Source organism: Apostichopus japonicus, chromosome 16 (assembly GCF_037975245.1).
Source record: "Apostichopus japonicus isolate 1M-3 chromosome 16, ASM3797524v1, whole genome shotgun sequence".
Classification (NCBI taxonomy): domain Eukaryota; kingdom Metazoa; phylum Echinodermata; class Holothuroidea; order Aspidochirotida; family Stichopodidae; genus Apostichopus; species Apostichopus japonicus.
The window spans coordinates 9018869-9042096 of NC_092576.1; the positions used below are offsets into that span (position 1 = coordinate 9018869).

General features: G+C 35.2%; 2 protein-coding genes across 15 annotated transcripts in view; one reads left to right on the forward strand and one right to left on the reverse strand.

The window, feature by feature from the left end:
- LOC139981981 (uncharacterized) overlaps window positions 1-23228 on the reverse strand; it is a 471811-nt gene that overhangs the window by 87208 nt on the left and 361375 nt on the right. Inside the window, exon 19 of one of the 12 annotated variants that reach the window (XM_071994451.1) lies at window positions 20758-22757. The exons of the other annotated variants lie outside the window; for them this stretch is intronic. Within the exon in view, the coding sequence (XP_071850552.1) occupies window positions 22663-22757 (95 nt within the window). The 3' untranslated portion in view covers window positions 20758-22662. Of the gene's footprint in view, window positions 1-20757; window positions 22758-23228 lie in introns of those variants that run through there. 12 annotated transcript variants of the gene reach the window in all.
- LOC139981986 (tyrosine kinase receptor Cad96Ca-like) overlaps window positions 3316-23228 on the forward strand; it is a 196139-nt gene continuing 176226 nt past the window's right edge. Inside the window, exons 1-6 of one of the 3 annotated variants that reach the window (XM_071994477.1) lie at window positions 3316-4184; window positions 6024-6350; window positions 6569-6884; window positions 7277-7591; window positions 8398-8508; window positions 8817-8847. In XM_071994477.1, coding sequence (XP_071850578.1) covers window positions 6866-6884; window positions 7277-7591; window positions 8398-8508; window positions 8817-8847 — 476 coding nt within the window. In that variant the 5' untranslated portion in view covers window positions 3316-4184; window positions 6024-6350; window positions 6569-6865. The remainder of the gene's footprint in view (window positions 4185-6023; window positions 6351-6568; window positions 6885-7276; window positions 7592-8397; window positions 8509-8816; window positions 8848-23228) is intronic. The other 2 variants (XM_071994478.1, XM_071994479.1) reach the window with 2 other exon arrangements.

Below are 23228 nucleotides of genomic sequence, written 5' to 3' on the forward strand. Positions count from 1 at the left end.
CTGTTATATACCCTTTGGAATTACCTCCACCTTTGAAGGGTAATTCTACCCTTTTAATTAACGATTTTTTTCTTGTAACTTCGGAATTGAAAAGTTAATGATGTTGTCTCTTAACTCGAAATGATCATTCCTCAAAGGAAGTGAGATTGATTGAACGAGGAGACCCTAGACTTAGGCTTACTTGGTGTCAGGTAAACCTATCCCCGAGGTAAACCTAAGTCCCAGCTATCATGCCTTGAAGTAAACCCAAATACCAATGTATATATATATATATATATATATATATATATATATATATATATATATATATATATATATATATATATATATATATATATATATATATATATATATATATATATATATATAAGCCTTGCCTTAATATAATACGAGGCAACAACTTCTTTGTTTACCTTGCACACGTATGTAACTTTATTCGATATGGAAACCACGATCACCAGAGAGTAATTATATAATACTATATTTTCCGTCATTTAGTAGATAAATCTGTCCCGCAAATAGAGTTTTTGAACTGTGCGGCCAGTGTTCTCCATTCGGCGTACAATTGAGGACCAACTCTTCAGAAACATTTGTTATGATAGTAATTTTTGAGGATCCTTCGCAACTGCTTAAGTCACATTTATTGAGAAATAAATATAACTTAACACTCCATCTCACGATGTGAAAAATGTCTTCCATTTAGCAGTATGATTTATATTTTCAGTACCGAGAAACCTATGCGATAATAACAGTAAATGTCTAATCCGAAGTTATGATGTCGAAGTTACAGAACTATACATGTGTACTGTGTTCTGCTTTGTGTCGATGAAGTGTGACAATAGCTCTGTTGCTCTGTTAGCATTTGCTGTCTTCCTCCACTTTCTCTTCTATAGAAGAGAAAGTGGCAGCTGTGTTTGCAGAAACACTTGAAATCTGGTTTCTACCATGAGAGGCGTCTACTAACCGGGACGTGAAGAGATGGGGGCATGTGAAGAATCCAGTTTTGTAAACAAATCTTTAAAGTAATCATTATCATAGATAAGAAGTGGTTTTGTTGTGGAAATGTTTTTGTTATCATTTTGAAAGAATATATCGTTTTGTTGACGAAATGTGAGGTATAGAAGCAGAGATGGTCATGCCTCCCCTCCCCCCCCCCCATATCTAACCCTCTTTCACTGGCTCTGTGTGCACCGCCCTGTTATAATGACTGAAGCGATCTCTTTGTAACCATGCTGTTTTACTGTTATTGGCCACCTTTGTTAAATGAACACGTTCAGGCAATAACTATTTTTATTGCTCCATGAGGCGCGCAATGAAAACTTAACTGTGGCCAACTTAATTTAACAAACCATGAAAATACTGTAGGATGTATTGAAATAAGCTCTTTCACAAACAAAATCAATGACGCAAAGAACATTGTTGACAAATTAATTAAAAATATTAATGATGTTTGCGTTTTTTTTGTAAACAAATCTCTAAAATAATCATTATCATAGATAAGAAGTGGTTTTGTTGTGGAAATGTTTTTGCTATCATTTTGAAAGAATATATCGTTTTGTTTACGAAATGTGAGGTATAGAAGCAGAGATGGTCATGCCTCCCCCTCCCCCCTCCCCCCTCCACCATATCTAACCCTCTTTCACTGGCTCTGTGTGCACCGCCCTGTTATATTGACTGAAGCGATCTCTTTGTAACCATGCTGTTTTACTGTTATTGGCCACCTTTGTTAAATGAACACGTTCAGGCAATAACTATTTTTATTGCTCCATGAGGCGCGCAATGAAAACTTAACTGTGGCCAACTTAATTTAACAAACCATGAAAATACTGTAGGATGTATTGAAATAAGCTCTTTCACAAACAAAATCAATGACGCAAAGAACATTGTTGACAAATTAATTAAAAATATTAATGATGTTTGCGTTTTTTTTTTGTAAACAAATCTCTAAAATAATCATTATCATAGATAAGAAGTGGTTTTGTTGTGGAAATGTTTTTGCTATCATTTTGAAAGAATATATCGTTTTGTTTACGAAATGTGAGGTATAGAAGCAGAGATGGTCATACCTCCCCCTCCCCCCCCATATCTAACCCTCTTTCACTGGCTCTGTGTGCACCGCCCTGTTATATTGACTGAAGCGATCTCTTTGTAACCATGCTGTTTTACTGTTATTGGCCACCTTTGTTAAATGAACACGTTCAGGCAATAACTATTTTTATTGCTCCATGAGGCGCGCAATGAAAACTTAACTGTGGCCAACTTAATTTAACAAACCATGAAAATACTGTAGAGCTTTAATTATGACAGTTAGAGATCCTTTCAAGAGCATTCTTTCACAGCAAGGCATTAAACAATATTGACGGGAGTGATTTCCCCCTATACGATGAAACTGAAAGACGTTTCTTTACTCTAAGCATCACGGAAAATTGTTTTGATTCTGGACATATTAAGCGCAACATAAGTTCCACGAGGGTTACAAGAAGTCAATTATAAATATCAGATATGCTCGATTGGCTTAAAATAATAGGTCCGACACACTTTCACTTCTATGGTATTTTATATTTTCATGGAAAGTAGTAATTGCCTAGTTAACAAGAACGAATCACTAAAATGTACACATAAAGCACTTTTCACGATAAGCTTATCAATATTTCGCTTTCAATATCCTATACATGTATTAGATACGCTTCAAAATGACCTGATATATGGAGCAGTAATTACAATTTTTAAAACAGTACTTATGCAACAGCCGCTTGCAAACTCCATTTCATGAATTGCAGGTACAGTGTTAAATGCAGCTACAATTTATCACTGCCAAGAAAATTCCAAGTACTTTTTATCCAAGGGAATATTTAGCTCATACAATGTGTATCATAGGCGTAAGAGGCGGGGGCTGGGGGGGGGGGGCTGCAGCCACCTCCCAACCAAATATTGTTGTGAAAATTCAGGCAATATGCTGATAATTTTTCGGGCACCTACTGAAAGAAAAATAATTTTCAATGTGTTTTTCAATGCTTAAACTTATATTATTAATATTATTATTATTGTAACGACTTCCCCAATAATTATAACCGGTATGGAAGGGTAATAACATGGAAAATGATTGTATGTTATTGACATGCGGTGTAATAACCGACGCATGCCTATATGATATGCACACTAACATGTTGAACGAGCGCGTGAAACATTTTGGATATATTTTTAGGGCAAGTCGTTACAGCCCCCCCCCCCCCCCAAATCAAATTGGCCCAGGGTACACAACAAACGAGCAAAAAATAAATTTGAATTGAAACATATGATAAAACAACATCATATGAATCCGACTGAATTTTCAAAAGTGCCTTCCCATAAACACTCGAGTTCAAGCAAATCCCAACATTACTGAAGACGACCATCAATGTTGTACAAATACCTGCCAAAAACTCTTGATTCATACATTTGTTCATCACATATGTGAGATTCTCATTACATATAAGCCTATATGAATGTTTACGTATGAAGCTGGCTGCAATTCCTGAAGAATGGAGGCCATCCTTTGACCAGCTCTTAAAAGGTATGAAAAGCATCCACTGTGGCGATACGGCACACAACTTGTAAATTACTACAACATCAGACTTAGTTCAATAAGTTTAGTTTATTTACCTTTGGACTGCTTTATCTTGTGATCAGTTAAACGAAACTTAAACCTTTGCGACTTGCTACATAGATTTCACTTCATTACGTTGCATGTGGCGTGTTCTAAATCATAGGTCGTTCCTGTTTGACTCAGATGATGCAGAACCGATATCAACACACTGTTGCGTACAACTTACCGCCGTTCATACATTGCGTCTGTACGTATCTTTGTTGGAGAATGGATGTTGTTTTACGTTTTCACTTAGTTCTCTTTGTGTGTAGTGGTTTTCATGACCATGGGTTTTCTGATACTAACATCAGTGCCAATAAACACGACAACGTGACTTTAAACTGCTCCTTGGGAATTGATGTTACGCCTTCTGAACAGAAATGGAATTATAATGGACAAGCGATTTATAACAAAGATCAAGTGCTGTGGTTAAGAAAGTCGGCCCGCATACAACCTCCGTATTACACTTTAATAATGAATAACGTTTCCATATCGGATGAAGGGACCTACCAATGTAGTAGTGGTACCCGTTTTGTTATATACCAATTATCAGTAAATGGTAAGTTTTGTAGATTTGTCTTTCACATGGCTCAAAGTCGTATCTTCATAAATGATCGGGTTGTATCATATATACCGTGTCTCGAGATATACGTATGGTCCAATGTGTCTGCTTCTTGACAATTCATAGCAAATGCTACAACTTACGTTGCTGATCTCACATCATGAAGATACCGCAATTTAATGATAACAGGCAAAATTAATAATGCTTTCCAAAACCTACTATTATGGACAACTGTATAGGTTATAAACTTGTTAGAAGCTAGAAATATAGATACAATCAATGACATTCTTGACAGGAAAGTTTAGGCTAAAACAACTGCGTAACATATGGTGTGCCATAAAGTATATAATTCATCATCAACGTTGGTTTGTTATAACTTTAATAACTTAGGGGGTTGTTAAATTGAACTCTACTTTATCCGTTTAGCAGACAATACCTGTTTCTTATTACAATATGAACATATCCAGTCTGTTCATGAATATTGAGCTGATCTCTGCGTTGAAATTCTTTAAAAGCAGCTAAAATAAGCTAACAATTCTACAGTTTGTAAATTTATCATATGAATTTTACACCCTAGACAAAACTTTTCTGTGTTTAGAAACTAAATACCTGGTATTTACCTCGACTAAAGTATGCTTTACATGTAAATAGTTTATATATACTTCTAAAATCAACTCAGGTTGTACAAATAAGTAGTATGTTGTTACCAGTCAAACATGAACGTCATTTATGTATATGATTTATTCTCAGCGCCCTATTATATAACATTATTTCGGGAAATAGTTTTGTAAGGTACTGTCATTCATTGCATAATTAATATACACAATTTATTCGCATTATCAATCCATCTGACAATACCTCGTCGAGAGGAAACATATCTTATTTGTATCTTTGATGACTTGTATTTGTTTGTTATAATACATAAGCAAATATGAGATTTATATAATGCGCACTATAGGATATTTTTTGGCCAAGTCCACACCTAGCAAACCCAGGCTGTATGAAGACAATTTTGGAGCTGACTGTTCAGGTTTATTTATATTTTATCATTGTTGTAAAATCTATAATATTCTCTGAATCCATGTAAATAATCCATATTCATTATTTGATATACATGCCTGTTCAGTTAAGATTGACATAATCTTATTAGTAACTATTATCTAATCTTTTTTTTTTCGTTGTAGCATTTCTGTTTTATATAAGGAATGCAACTGAAAGCATATTTTCTTCATCAATCTCCTCTACTTCAAATAAACATGTGTACACCATGGAGACATTAGTTTAAGTGACAATATACTGAATAAGAAGATAAATATAAGTAAACTATAATGACGCAAGGGATTCCCTGTTGCCTATTCTTATGCCTTCTCCTTTCTTGCCCCACTGGTCTAGGTATGTTGTTTACCTATGTACAATTTCTTTATGTATGTATAGTTATATCCAGAAAAAGAAAACATGATATTAACTTAGCGGGAACTGAATTAAGAATTGTTGCACTTTCTCCATTCTCTGTTTTACTCATTTTCAATGTAACCAGGCAAGAAATAACAAAGACAACCGTAGCATCTAAATTCTATTACACTGTATTTTGTCTATGGAAATTAATGCATAACTGTATTTTTCATTTCCTGGAAACCATTATCAATGAGAATATAATATATTCATTTACAGATTCAGTTAAATGTTATTTATGATAAATAATTTAAATATTACCCTTTCAACGATTAATTTTGCTTTTCCCGTACATTAAACGCCACGAGGTAAAGACACTGCCCTCCATATTGTGCTCACGAAATTTGAACCATTTATAACATATCGCATCTCTCGCTGTTTCAGTTTCTCCAAAGTCGTTTTACATTCTCTCCGACGATTTCAATCTCACCGATGGAGATTATCTTCCCATCAAGATGAACCAGACAGCCAATGTTTCGTGTTATGTTATTGGTGTACGCCCAAAGAACAATATAAAATGGTTCGTCAACAACGTTGAATATGCCACTGATATAAACTGCAGAGCGGAAGATTCAGTCGACCAGGGAACTTTCAGTATTCATTCATCTTTTCAATTTCAACCTCAAACCGTTAGTGGAACATTAACTTGTGCACGAACAACAACTGATTCCGCCCTTCAAGAGAGCATTGAAGTTCGTTTTTCTGCTGATGGTATGTTTAGTTCGTTTTATTTCAGACTGCCTTTTTCGTTTTACCTTTCTTTCTATGAAGGATCGTCAGCGTACATTTATTACCATCAGTATATTGGCAAATCAGAAAATGTTGTCAGTCAAGTTGCAAAGTTAAGAGGGATCCCTCATGGAGTGAAATCTGTAAAATCTAACGTTTTGGAATTGATCTGGTATTTTGGTTATCTTTTTCTCTACCAGTGGCCCCAAATTGTTTTATAGGTTAATGGAGTAAATGTTACCAACGGTAAACAACAATTGGAAGCAGATCAGCAGATCGAGAAGTTATGGAAACGCACCCAGAGAATATTATTACCTGGTGGGTCGATAGGATACCACAAGATTCATCAGTGACCCCATATTACAGTGGTAATATATGTTGGAGGGACAGAGGCTTCATAATACCAATTCGACTCTTAATGTTTACCCCTAAGCCGTCAACAGAAGTGTAAATGCATCCAAAGTGCGCTGGGCGGAGCTATCCGAGACCGAATTGTGATGTACTATTCTACTTTCGGTAAGAATTTTTGTGTGTGCGCAATGTGACTACTGTATAATTATTACATCACAAATGATTCCTACCATATTGAGAGATTCAAACCACTTCTAATACCGTGTTAGCGTTTATATTATTATTGACATTTATCTGTACCCTATATACCATTGCTGTCTTTGACTGGTGTTTTCTTTCGTTTGGCTATTGGTAGAAAATTGAGGGAAATGTTATTTTGCATTTCTCTCCTAAATTCAAAAATATAAACAATTCATGTTCCCGAGCTCCCGTCATAAAACAAATAATTCTAGTACAATGTTAATAAAAATCGCAGTTGTTCCCATTTTGTACTTACGTAAAAGCGCTATTTGCAATTTCTGAACATCTTGTTGTTGTTCTTTTTTTTCTGGTGGCAGTTCTGGCCAAGCTTAACCTACTGGTTGATGGAATAGGAGGTCTCAAAGACAGCTACATTGAAGGAGACGTAATATGGATCATTTGCAAAGCTTTTGGTTCGAGAACAAAAATTGAATTGGTAATAACAGTGAATAATGCAACGCTTTCGCCAGCTTGGAAGAAGATGACATCATTTGATGAAGAAAAACGGACGTATAATGTTACTATGGAAGTTCGCTTTTATACAATTGAAAAGTTTGGTACCATTGCATGCAGTTGTAAGGCAAATGGTTGCCATGGGAATCCACGAATTGAACGAAATTTTTACATGTCAGGTCAGTTTGTCTTGAATATCATTTGATGAAAATTATTCAGGGAATTTTTGCAATGAAAAAAAAGTTAAGCCCAGATTGTGTTTTATAAGTGATGGTGTAAACGACACTGACATCAATATTAGTTTGATAGTCTCCCTGAAAAGTTGTGAAATGACACTAGAGTAATAAACTTCTAGACAACTGAAAATTAGTATGCATTCTCTGTTTGGAAACAGATATGCGCTGTCCGTTGTTTTTTTAACTCTCTGATTAAGGCACGTCTCATGGAGGTAGTTTTGGTGCTATCTAGGTTGCTTCTAATCTCAATACACTTGAGTGTTAATGAGTATACTTGAGGTGTATTTTTTCGCAATATAACATTAATAATTTTAGTGCTTTATATGATTGGAATTTAGAACACAATAGAGGTACTTCACTTGTGCAATGCCTAAGATGTAATCAACTTGTCAGACCAAATAATCTTCAACCACCATAGGCTTTCAATATTAATAATGATTCTGTTGTTTAACCAATTGAGACTTCTGATTAACTTCGTGTACACACATAGTGAAAACAATATTTAACATAATGCATCAAACATTAACAAGTAAAGATTATTATTGATAGATATGTCCTTGGTGGAGGTTATAATATCACTGTAACTATGACGCAACCACAATTGCGTTGCAATATTACTTTGCTGGAGTGTCGATATTAATGAGTAATATACAATTTAAAGTTCAATATTAAAGTTAAATTTGTTGAACAGTTTTTATACAGCAATATGATCTTTTATTGATGCAACTTCACACGTCCTTCTCTTTCAGACAAAGATCAAACATCCAAAATTGATTCATCCAATGATCTGCTATTAATTCTGGGTTGCTTTCTGGGCTCTTTCTCTATTGCTATATGTATCATGTTTGCATGCCTTAAAGGTAAGGTTACTATGAGACATGTGATTTACATATGTACAACGACATCCTTTAAGTGTATTATATTTTCTTTGTAACAATCAATTACATTTTGTAACAGTGTTGTTTAGCTAATTATGATATTTTAAATGTTCTTATCTACACACATATCTGTAAGGTATGTCTGTTTTGTACAACACAAGCAAAGTGAAGTGCTGAAACTAAATTAGCAAACCTTCTTGTGATAACACTTAATGAACGTTCGTGTATTATTTATTCTGCAACAAAATAAATTCAAGTGAGCAACCATTACAATGATTGTTTTTCTACAGCGATTATGAAACGACAAACGTACCTTTTATCGTAAGTTTTGCTTACATTATGTTTTCGCTATCTTGCATGAAAGAAACTTGTAGTCATTATTATGTTTCTAATATTTTTAAGGAACTTTAGATTACTGCAATTTATCCAAAATATTAATGTAGGTTACATTTGCTAAAATTCTCCCTAAATGTTTCTGTATGATAGTTCATACGGTAAAGAAAGAGAGAGATGCTCCAATAACATATGTTGCATAATGTTATGAACGGCTTACCACAGTGTTCTGCACACTCAACAACTATGAAAATAATGCGGCAATTCATAATAATTATTTCACAGATTCGACATACACAAAATTTATTGGCCAACTGGAATACTTTCAAAACTAAATCATACATGCAAACGTTACGATTATTTATGATATTTTTAATGTTTATAACATTCTTTCATTAACATTGAGTAACATTTTACGTGTTGGCATATGATGACTAATGATACGGGAAAAAATTGAAGCCATTGAAGTGCATACAGATAAAGTTACAGAGCAGTGAAATAACGAAACGATAAATAAAACGATTACTCTTTGAAAGTATGCAGACTGGCTAAATGTTTAAAGTATTAGAAGAATGTACAAGAGGTTAATGAATTAAGGTTAATTTATCGAAAGAAGTTTTGTATTAACAGCTGATTTAGCTCGCTCGATGTCACATATGCACCAGCAATGGACATTTGATAACTCAGTTAGGGAAATCACCTAAGACATTTTTTTTTGACGCAGTTGTTATTCCTCATAGGAATGAGCCTTTTGCATCCAATGTTACTAAATTACTAAATGTGTCGACCTGTAACATGTACAAAGTGGTTTTATAAGCAAGCTTGATTTAGATTAGTCAGGTAACATTAAGTGACCACTCTAACTTGTATTCACTGAGTTTATCAAGGTTTTCAAAGAGAATTCCCGGATTACAGTATCGTCGTGTTACGCATTGACTTGCCACGGTTACCTCAATCAATAAACTGACTTACATTTACTATTTCCTTTTACAGAGATAAGCAGCCAGGGTAGAACTTCTCGATGGTACGGATAATTATATATGAAATGTAGTGTTCATTCCTAAGTTAATGATCACAAATTAAGATGATATCTGGAATTATAAAATGCATGTGGAAGCAAAGAGGAAATGGATCTTAATGTAGTACTAACGTTTTAGATAATATGTCTTGCATCAGTAAGAAGAAGATCAAATGCAAAAATAAACTTGTTTTAAGAAAAGAATTGAGTTCATCTTTTTGTCGTTTAATTGATACAGTCGCAGACTTCCAGAAATACCAAACGATGAAGGTGATAGTGGTGAAAATGGTACATAATTATTAACATACAGATTATTTTATGTTCTTGACAATTTGAAATGTTCCTTTCCGTCGCAAATACAAGTTAATTTGTACAGTAAATATTTGGTTCAGTGCAATGTGTTCGTGCATGTGATTCTAATTACCTTCAATAGAGATATTATCAGGAAGTAAATCTGAGAGTATGATTTCATCACACTACAATGATGACAACATAATTAAACAAATCATGGCACTTTCTAGATTCTTTGACATCCATTCAGTTATTAATCGAGATTTCCTTAACACCCCACAAAGGTATTAACTTTTATGGTTTATCAAAGCATCTAAATAGTGTTATATAACCTAAAGTTTAAATCAAGATAGTTACTTCCCTTTCGTAGAAGGAAAGCGACTGAATTACCTTGTACTAGTGTGGGTTTAGCGTCTATAAACGTAGTTGATAATCTCGCAAAAGTACGCAAACGTACGTTTTACTGTGATTATCAACTTTCATCATTGTTGTAGAAGTTTAGACTTAAGTTATATATTTATCAAGCAGTCAGTCAATGTGCATGTAATATGTTGGAATTATTAATCGTGATGATACACTAACGTTTGTAATATTGTCCTTTTTTAACTAGCATACTATTCGGATTCAAAAGAAATAGATTCCAAGATGCAGATGTTTAAGCTACAGGATGTGTGTGTTCTTACGAAACTTAACTTTGGTACCTTATACAAACGTTGGACAGGAACACTTACTCACAAAGACAATCTCAACAAATGTGTGGTTATCACCACGGAATCAGGTAATGCCACGGTACTAACAGTTTGCTTTGGTGACGGATATCTGCATCTATTGTCTGTCTATTGGTCACCGAAAATTACTTGTTGCTACAGGTGACTCGACACGCTGAGAAAGGTAACATGTGTTTGTTACACTGGTAATGTTCTATGTATGGACAACATGAATTTGATCGTAGAATTGTTGTGAAGGAGCAGCATTAATGTCAAAAAATACAACATATACCTACCTCTTAAAGTTGCAAGGAGATATACACCTACCGACTTAAACCACCATTAATTAAGTGTATGTAATAAGCAATTACAGTAGATAGTATGAACAGTTGAAATATTTGTGTCTACCTGATAGAACTTCTTAGCAACACTTTTGGACTTTGGTATTTCGCCAACATTTATTTTATTTTGAAGTATAAAGTATTGCATGTTGTATGAAATAAGACCATTTATAGAACAAAATCCTTCATAATACAACCAGGTCTGAACCATTGCTAAATATAGTGTCATATTTGGCTTTGCTAAAATTTACATGATTATTATAAATTAAAAAGGAAAGAAATTCAAAGTTATACTTTCATCACACTAACAAAGGTAAAGACAATTTTTTCGTGAATACAAAAGGCATTACATTTTCATTTCTATAAGCCGTTCTAACGTTACGATTTTGAAACGGATCACATTTTTAGTAACGATATCTCTTAATGATACGCTTTTGTTATTGATACACCTATAACAGGTAAAAATGAAACGAACAAACGTTTACATTGGAATGCTTTTGTGCGACGTCTTCTGGAACTACCCACGAATTCCAAAAATATTGTAGGAGCAGAGGGGATATATATATAGATGGAGGTATGGTAATTTAAACTTGATTGTATTTAGAAAAAATTTAAATAGACAAACTTACATTACTCTTAAAGTCAGTGTAGGATACCGTAGAATGTAGTCCATATAATGACCTCCACTTCCGCTGCCCCTGTCGGTAGTAACATACTTGGCAGACCCGAAGTGTTTGGGCGAGGAGATATGTGAAGATTCCCATCTATACAAAATAGAAGAATTTCAGGTCACTAAAACTTAAGTAATCAAAAGTCAATAATTAGCAATTTGAAGAGAGATGCAATCACCTTCAATTATTCTCTAATGGAATTGACGGTGTCACTGTCAAATATGTGGCAAACCGCATTTCTAATATCGATGGACACTTTGCCATGTGTGTCAGTGAATATGATTTAATCGGCCTAGTTTTTCTACAATGTGATTTAGAATATGTGGTATTAATAAGCATGAAGACATCATTCGCTGTGACACAATCACTCTCTTTGAATAATGTTCAATATTTTACAAACAGTCTCATATTATAGCTTCACATCTCCCTTGAAACATACGCAGGAGCAATTGTTTGCTGTTAAGTTACCAGAAATTAATTCCACTTAAAACATTTCCGTTTAAATTGTCATTGCTAGATCAGATTTATCTTCTACAAGAACACTTGGTCTGTCAAACCCTACAAACGTTGATGGCTGATGGTTGTTTTGAAACGAATTGGTCCTCATCGATGGCAAGGAATTTTATATTGGATGTCCTAGGAGGAATCACTTTACTGCAATCATATGGGGTAACGTTTTGGCTCCCGTTTTTTGGTAGCATAAGAGTTTGCCCTAAACTATTGCCATGGAAATGGCTGTTATGAAAACTTATCAATCACTCTAAAATGATTGCATTCGCCTTTGTTTCGTGCTTCATGTACATTCTTTGACTCAATTCTGTTCATAAACTGATCAAGTAGGAACGCTTTGTAGAAGTTTAGACGTCAGTGAAAGTCATAATCAGAAGGCGATTAAGGTCGAGAAAAGCCCAAACAATACCAACTCATTGTAAGCTTACAATTCCGTTTCAATTACAACCATTTCACGAATGATTTGTCATCGCGTTAGATAGTGACATGCGGATTAAGCTTGAATTATCTGAAGTCTGTTTCACTTCTAGCTTTCTTTCAACTTAAAAATTAAAGCTTACGGGCACCATTGAAGGGAAAACGCCAATGAGTTTACTGATAGTTCCCTTCCCATGCATACAGATAAAACAGCACGATATGAAGAGCAACGTAATATTTACGAAACGGACAAGTAAAGAAAAGTGAAATTGTGGAAACTTTTAATTAAAGTAACGCAGACAATATTTACTAAAAGTTAACACTAGAATAGTCAGTCCCCAATGGGGTTTGTCCTGGGTTGGTGATTCAAGATAAACATAGTGTTAATTGTATCCCGTTGTTGTAATTTGCTTTTATATATTCGCAAGTAAATTTGGAATATTTTCAGTATCATTAATCTTCACTGTTTTTGTATATGCCTTTGAGTTGCTAAACTGTAATAACACTAGTATCACATTTTTTGCAGCTGTTGCATCCAGGATTATCAAGGAGTAAAATTCTTGTGACGAGTTCACAAAATTGTAAATTATATGACTTTTGTCTTCCCGACGACGCTTCATTAATTGTACGTTCGATCAAGTCAAAGGTAATATCACCACATATCCACACAGAACGACTATCATATGAGTAATGAATCCATAGTAACATTTAAGTTAGCCTGCCAGTAAATACCAACCTACTGAAGACTTTAAAATCTGCTATGAAATAATTGGTATTTGTAATTTCGAGTCAATTTATTTGAACCTTGCAATCGTCGCTTACAGTAACTTAATAATATTATGTTTGTTCCATTGAAATAGTTCATTCGACTTTGTTAAATAATAATAATGTACCCTACTCTGACAGACATTTGTCGCAGCAGAACATTAGTAATGATCAACAAGATATTCCTAGGTTATTCACATAAGGCACACAAGCCTGTAGTGAAGATGAATTATTACCTGTCAGAAATATCTGACAACACATTATTCGAAAGTAATTATGTAGGCCTATTCTCATGATTAAATCAATAGTGAAAATCGAACGCGGACAAACAAGTTATCGCTTTCGTAATGAATAAAATAGAGCCGAAACGAAAACCACGGAAGGAATAAACAGAAAGTAGAAAAAAAAAAGAATTTGAACCTTTGTGTTACTTTCTTTTATTACATATTGAGTTGTTTTTTCCCCATTGAGGTGTATCCCTATTTCACAGCTATATTTATGTATCAAAGTCGATTGTTCATCATACATGTGTATTGACAGTAAAGAAAGATTGTAAAGTAATAAAAATGTCATATTTTCCCCCAAAAATAATTGAGCCAATATTATCAAGGTCCGTTGCACATCTAACATATTAAACCTCCATTTTTCCACAGTTAATATTTATCCTTGGCTCGATGTAATGGTTGTATTGACAAATATAATTGAGTAATTTGTTTACTATTTATAGGTCAAGTGCACAGAAAACCAGCTTCCTTTGGAATAATTGCAAAGAAATGAATATACCAAAGAGAGTGATATATGGTCTGATGCAGTCGTTATCTGGGAAATAATGACAAATGGTACTGTTTTGGAATCTTTTTGTTATTAATACAGTAAAACATTACGAAATTACCAATTAGAATAACACTCAGTTCAGTAATAGAGATTTGAAACCGAAAGAAGAGAGTTAATTTAAAAAGTATTATCCGCATGCATGCTTACCACATAGTTACGTCTTTTAAACGCAATAAATACATTAATAAGTCTGACGAGTACGTATTTTATACTGTAGCAACAGTATTCAATCAGTTTGTTATGTGTAGGGGTAGCCGGACGTCTTCATAAAGCGATAGGGATTTAACAAGGATCGATATGAGTCGTTTAGTAGACATGTAACTCAGGCAGAAGTGTTAATAATGTGTTGAAATATTCACAATATTTATTGTAATTAAATGTTATACCTTACAGGCACGTCATTTCCAGGTCGTGACGAGGCAATCAGTGACTGGAGTTACAGAGCAAACCTCTCTGATTGCTCGACAACTAATTGCGAATTGAGGTATCGTTCTCTGTATAGTACCAGGCGTAATCGATATATATGTAAACGCGATATCTTAAAGTATAAGGTGCTTGACCATTGATTATATAGGAACTATCATCTCGAACCTTGCAATGCGTTTGAAAGATTCTGTGGTACCTCAACTACATTACCATGTATAGGCTATCAGAGTTCTGCAGAATCAAGAGCATAGACCAATATTTAAATATAATACAAACGTCAGTTAGAAAGTATAAACATATCAGAAAGGAACGGTGAATTCTGTTTGATGCTTCAGTAATTCTACTCAATCGATTCACACAGAGAAAAAAGTAACTACTGCATATCTGTTTACGTTGTGCCAAAGTAAACACTGGATTGTGCTGACAGTTTTACAGTGAGAACTAAGCATATGTGTAACTCCAACAAATGCATCAAACTAGATTTGTTGGGATTACACATATCCTGAATTCTTACAGTAATCTTTTATTTATAGCACGATCCAGTTTTTACTCTGGTGCAAAACGTAAATATTTACAGTAGTTACTAAGTTCTCTGCGTGTATCGGGCGTTCCAATATGAATACCACGTGAATCATCCCTGACCAAACAGTTGCTATTGGGACTATTGCGTAATAACAAATTCCATAATCACAACGATATATATGTTTGCAAACATCTCGGACAATTCGCAGACATTTTAAAAGTGAGGGGAGTGGTGATGTCTGCGACTGTCATTTCATCGGAGAGTACCTTAACCATGGTTGGGTTTGGTTGAGCAATCGGCTATATTTGGCACGTCTAGATACCGGGATATGGCAATCTTCGGCTTCCCCTGTTGAGTAGAGGGTACCTTTTTGATGGGTATAGAGAGATAATGTTATCACTCATGTGCCCTAGTTTGTAATTTGATCGATTGGTATACGATTTAGACGGGTATTTCCAGCAAAGTTGGCTGAAAAAGCCACCTGACTACCTGAGAATATCGTCTTTTCCGGGTATGTAGATTTTGAGCCCGATTAGTTTTTTTTTTTTGAGACAGGCTATAGTAACTGAGTAACTGGCCAAGCAACGTTTAAAAGTTCAATCAAGAACGTGAATTTTGTCTTCTAACTATATTTGTTTGGCGGACGCGTAGGACACATTTTCGATTAAGTTCACTGTTATTGGCTGGTAGTACAGAAATGCAGCATTTTCAGTGCAGCCTATGCTTTGGATACGGAGGTACCGTGAACGAGGAGAGATTGAGAAGGTGGCGCTATTCCCGTATACAAAAATATAGGTTCTCCACACAGCCAAAGCGGCAACACACGGCAATAAAGGTGACATCCGGTATTCTCTGCGTTATTAAGGGATACAAAAGAAACGAATAAAAAACAAGTAACCTAACAAAGAAGCACTATTTTCCCTATAATATGCATGTGACTGTAGTCTACAACTTAAAGTTTCAGTATGATATCCGCATCCATGTTTTCTGCTTCAGGGATGAACTTTTACTTCGATGCTGGCAAACAGACGTATCTAAACGGCCTTCAATCTTGGAACTGAAGAAGTCTTATGAACAGGTTTGATTTAGTTTGTTAACTTGGTTAACGGATTTCCTCTTCATAAGTGTCACATACTTCAATCATATACAAAGTTCACAACCTCCTCAACGATTCGGAGAAATGAATTGGTTCTAATTTTTAATATTAGATCAACTGGCAGTAATTTGACTTAATTCCGGTGTAATACACAATTAATACGACAACATTGATTCTGGAATATTGATCTAGGGAAATCCCCTAATTATGAAACAAAATCGGTGGCGCCCTTCTAGTACGTTCAAGGACAATAACCACGCTGTGACTTAATACACGATAGGTCTGTACCTACGTTAGACAGTAAACAAACAGCGAGCCTAGCTTAATAGTAATAAATTTACTAACGACCTCTATGTGATTAACATTTTATGAAGTACACTAATCACCCTTCTTGAATTACATAGCCTAATTGATTGTTTATATTACCACAGATCACAAGTCATGCAACATACGAACCTTAAATGACGGATTTAACGACAAATAAGTGCTACTCGCTGACCTAACATACAATATTATACGTGATATTCTGTGACATCGTTGCACGAGTGGTAACATATTTTAATCTTGTAAAATCCCATCGTTTGCCTTAACATCATCAACCAAGACTTACTCAAATCAAAACTAGAGGTGTTTTAATACAACTGGTTGAAGTTTTGGTATTAAACATTAAGAAATTTATGTAAACTTACCTGCAGAAAGGAGACAGAGAACATATGATGCAGACAGCTCAATTGGCAGAATAGCAAGCGCCAGTGAACGTACGTTCATTCATACTTAGTAAAGATTCCTAAATCCTATTGGTCCATTCAGGTCAGCTGACCGTGGTTAATCCTGTGAGTAACGCACGGTAAAATTACCGGCGGATGAATACAATTGATACCATGTTACCATGTTTTGTCGTCTGCCCTGATGAGCTATCGAAATACATCAAAAACACAAAATGGCTAATATAACGTTTGATTTGAACTTCGATTTGCGCACTTTAGACCAGGTAGACACTCAGGAAAACAATGGAAGATTTGCAAACCTGGTTGAGAAAGACTTAATTCACAGAAACGATCTTGTTCAAAAGTCTTGCAAGATGCCATCAGAGGTAAAGGACGCGAAAACATGGATCCGCACTCGAGTCTAGGCCAAAGTGTAGGCTGCACAGCTGTTGCCTCCAAAAATGACATTAACGTTACTGCTGCTGTTAGGGCTGAAACGTCTAACATGTCCAAACTGTTTTCCAAATGTTCTTTCCAAAGTCCTGTGAATGTTTACTTCCAAAATTCAAAGTTATGTCCGTATTAAAACACAAAACAGTTGTGGATGCTTTGAAATTAAGTATATCCAGTAACTGTCCGTAATTAAATGTTCGCAAGGCCGTTATGTTGCTCATAGTGTTATAAATTTAAAGTTAAACGACCGCAGTGCCAAGCACTGTGTAGTGTGTACGTTCAAGTGAGTGTACGTGTTCAATACAAGGCCTACTATGTTATCGTATGACTGTATACCATACGTACATGTTTGTCCCTAGAATGGTTGCTATGGGAACCAGAAGCTGTAGGGTATTGATATGATGAAGCCAACTAGTAATTGTTTGTAGTCAGGGTTGTCACCACGCCGGGCGGCGCCGGGCGGTGCTACCCAGCTCTCAAAATTTCCGCCCGGTACTCAAGGTCAATTTCAGCCTTACCGCCCGGCACAAATTAGCCTACAGTACCGCCAATAAGTAACTTGGTAAAGATTAGCGCGATTCAGTGCAAAACGCAGCTTAACTGTAATTAACCCCGCGGATCACTGTTACAAATTACCCGGCTCTAAAAATGGTCTGGTGACAACCCTGTTTGTAGTTCCTTGTTATTCAGACCTTTCAAAAATAGTTTTATGGCCGCAATATTGCCAAACATTAGTTAAAATGTTATATGGTTCATCTTTTATGAATGACAGCCTTTCAAAGACGTTTCCTTTATAATATTCACTATCGTTCAGTATTACTTTATAATTGCACATGTACATTATTGTTATGCTGGTTGTTAATCGTTAATTCGACTTACGGGGCATCACTTTAATAACTCTTCGGTTATATGTAACCAAATATGTTTTGTTTTATGATTTTTCCCCCCACACAAATGGTAGTGTATGAATGAACGGGGTTAATCAACGGTCTAGCGTGCGTTACTCACATGATTAATGCACTCCGGGTGTTAATGCTATCGCTGGATGCACTCGGGCTCCGCCCTCGTGCATCGCTTGCATTATCCCCCGATCGTGCATTAATCCTGTAACGCACGCTAGACCGTTGATTAACCCCTTATTCCTACATAGGCATGCATGTACACATTTAGTGTGCGTTTAAGCGCTTGTAAATTATATGGAACGCCAATTTGATGATTTTGTAGGGGTACCTATTTTTCCGCGCAACATAACTAACAAGCTACAATGAATAAATCAACAACGCTTCAACGAAATTTGATAACACATTTAATCGTAATTTTCTTTCTGCTTCGTTCCTTTCCAGATTTCATCGCAGGGCGAGTTGCAGTCATCGTACATGACGATGTCATGAGATAATAATTATTAATTAACAATTAATTTTTATACTCACATTTTAACTACCATCGGCTCCCATTCAGAAAAGGGAAAGCTGTAACGTCATGCAAAGTCCGGTAGTCAATATTGTTGGATTAATCTGAGACGACGGACATGGTATCTTTAAGTAGTCACTTGGTTTGAGTGTTTGTACAGTACTTCAATAGACATCGTGTGTTTCATTCATTTCCTTCTGTCTTTCATGCAATCTAGCTCATAGCCTAAAGCGATTTTAAATCACAAAATACATACGTGAGAGGGTTTCAATTTACGTGGAATTATTTCAAAACCATGGTCACGTGTGCGGAACGGAGTCCACGTGGAGAAGCCCTCAAATTCTTGGACTGAAATATTTCTTGCTTATTCGTTGCGACTGAAGCACATGCCAGAAGAAGAGTTGCTAAAAAGAGGGAACTACAAGGAGGGCATGACATATAAGCCTCAAAAAGGCCGCACAGCAAAAACAACAAAGTGAAACCGAGGAAGGGCTTCGTGGGTCCAAAGAGTGACATCCAGGAAGGTATTTTAAGGTTACCAAACTAAATTAAAAATTTGAACGTGAGAGTCATGTTTGTTTCATCCCAGTCGACTGTGGGGTGGAGGTGTATGAAGTCACATATTTATAGTCGGTACTGCATTATCAAAAGCTAGATGACGTATGAGCTGAGAAGTTCTACTTTTCACTCATTCAATCAAGGCACTTGGTTTAAACAGTGTACGTACGTTCTTTACATAAACAGGCCGATTGGACCATGTTTATTTCCTTCTGTATTTGATATGTATATAGTTCCCTTTGTACTTAATCCAGTCGAGCATTCGGCTATGTGAAGTCACTCAATTATGATTAGACCTACTGCGTTAACAAAAGCTATAGTCTATACAGTTCGTTTCATTATTGTTGAATAAAAAAAAGAAAAAATCTGGATAAGTTCTTGCTTTTCTAACGTCTTTGGCCATTTAGGTTTGCTACTTAAGTTATTGTTTCTCTCACGTAGTAATAAGTATACGTCACAATGTGTTTGCATCATTATGTTGGGAATCAATTTGTTGTAGTTTATGTTCACCATTTTTTTATTTTGGCCATTTCTGCTCCATGAAACTACCCACAGAAAAGATCAGAAAACTATCCCCGTTTCCTGTGCGATGAACCTGTGGGGTGATGGGTTTCAAATGTGGGGGCCAAGTTCACACTGATGTAGGTAGTTGCCTAAATCCTTATGGAAGGACCAGATGACCGAGATATGGGTTTCAATAAAAAAAAGGGGGCGTTGCCCTAGAATTATTTAGTCCGACTTCAATGACGGATGATCTGGGGGTCTTCACTCATACAAAAATGGATGTGAAATGATGCATTTTGAGGCATATTTTGAATGAACATTAGGTCCTTATTTAAAAGCTCTTAGAGCCAAATTGTGGTGATAATCCGTCATAAATTCCCCATTGGGCAGGAGAGTTACCCTTTTCCAAAGTACTTTATGCTCCCAGGGGAACATTAAGTGCTTCCCCAATCAGAATTGGTATGGGAAGAGCAGGATCCTCAAGACTAGATTCTTACAACCACTTTGAAAGGGTTGCAAGGAAGTCCAAGAAAGCTTTCCAACTGTAAGAGTAGCACAACTACCGGAAACCCAAATACCATCCCTGAAGGAGGAATATAGAACAAAATCTCGTCTCGAGTGGGAGGCCATACCAGCAGAAGCAGAATAAAGAAAACCAAGAATAAAGTTCATGACTAAGAAATGTATTTATATTTTACAAATAAAAATAAAAGAACCAAATAATTTATGGTAGTCCTCCACCACCATAAAGCTTCTCTATTAAAATTATACAAGTATTTACACCATATTGATTTCAGGACTGGAACAACAAATATACATGCTTTCTGATGATAAAGGATTACCCTAATTTTTGTCAATGTATGATCAAACAACAACCTTACAAATTGGTCATGGACATTTATTACGTATAAAATTACAAAATTAAGTACTGATTTTAATCAGTTATTTTGGAATGAGTAAATTTGGGCAAAGATGATGCATAATTGTACTGATAGAAACATGCTTTTGTCAATTCGAAATTTGATCAAAATTACATACAAACACACAGCTGGCAAATGGCACAATTGTTATCAAAATCAACTTGCAAATCTTCTGATATGTTGAAACAGTTTGCTAGTTCTGACAATTACTTTGGCACTTCAACTGAAAATAACACCATCTACTGATGAGACGTGATCATCTTCTGAGTGATCAAAATTGGTAATAGTACATCTGCTGTAGCTATAGCAAGATTATCATTAGCACTTCATCTGATCTTCTCTGGTTCCTCACGTTTTTCAATTAAATATACAGAATTTCACACTGCCATATCTATAACTATAACCTAAACTATGTGACGACAACATTTTTATACAGTTTTTTAAATATATATATACAAAAGTACTTCAACTGCAATGTCAAAGCTATGGCTATAGCATCTTAACAAACCAAATCATTATTAACAGCCCAACCAATGAAGATTAGAGTTTATATATAAAAATATATTGAAATGATTGGATTCATTTCTTCAAACATGATTTCAGTTTTGCATCTACAGTATTTATATGATGTCTATTATGTTTATTTCAGAACAGGAACTACAAACATATCTGCTTCCTTATAATAAAGTTTATATACAAAAATACTGCAACTTTGCAATGGTCAATTGGCTATAGCAATGCCATATCTCTAATCTTAAAACTTACAAAATCAATATTAACACTCCAAACAAAAAGATATTTCCACTGTGTGTAGCCAGTCATAATAGACCATCTCTATTGCTCACCTAGCGATCACGGTTAGGTTTGCTTATTCTCTCAAGTACAAATTTGCGAGCTTTAAAAAAATCAATACAACACAAGCCACAATTGGGTAATAGTTCCATAATTTCACAACATCCTCTTTTCCTGAAAGGACTGAACTGCATTCACGACTTGAATTAGAGCAGGGTCTATTTTAAACATGAATCCCAAAAAAGTCCTTAAATAACTTATTTGTATTTTTTTGAAATATATTGTAAAATGAATTAGAATGCTCAGCAGATGCTTGCTCTATAACCATGTACTATAGTTATTATTATTTCATCTACTTTGAAATACCAAAAGTGACATGTACAGGAATGTAGTGTTAAATTATAGAAACACTTTATGAAGTTGGCTGGACAGCCCTTCTCTGTAAGCAATACCAACAGAGCCTGGCAGAGTTGACATCTATGTCAAGTTCCATGTATTAGACCATAAAGGTGAATACATCTTAGCACAACCACCAATCACATCATCTTTTGATTGCTTACCGGCTGGATAACTTGCAGTTGTCTTACTCTTTGCACTGTGATAAATATTCAGTTTTCTTCAACCAATCTTGTGCATGTAGTACCTCTTTTTGTGGGCATTTTATGCATTTATTTTGGTATGCAATGTAAACTCTGAAACCACAACTATGTTAAGATCCCACCGTGTCTTTAAGGTAGCTGTGAAAGTCTTTGCAAAAATGAACATGGAAGTATTTGTATGTCACTATGAAAGTATGTACAAAGCCATGTGAATTATTCATCACATACCTTTTTAACAACCCTAGGTTTATAGCTGATTTATCAGCATACATCAGCTTCAAAGTTTTGTGCAGTGTTCGCTACTTGTTCCGTGAGGTCTCCGGATGCTGTGCTGCTATTGGGACTATATGACAAACCTAGATGAAAAGAAAAACACACAAACTGTTTCAGGTAACTTACCTTGATGAAACAATTTATTTTGCACTAAGAATGTTAAAACTAATATTTTAAACAGGGATCTAGGATAGTATTTTTGAAAAGCACTAATAGAAGATCTGCTGCAATGTACCTTTATATTACATGGGTGAATCAGATACAAAGGGTTGGAGGGGGGTGGGGTTAAAGAAAGACAAGCATTTCATGCTACCTGATTATGAGATAAGTAATACTTAAAATGTTAGATCAATAAGCAACTGGTAAAGCCATCTTGATTAATTGTGTGAAGCCAATAGATCCACCTATTCATGATCAGACATATTCAGATTTTATTTGGCTCTGTATGAAAATTTGAAATGTGGAAAGATAAATGCAGAAAGGCATTTACAAATACAATATCAATCAACATTATCTTTGCAAAGGTTTCACCTTGAATCTGAAGACCTATTTAG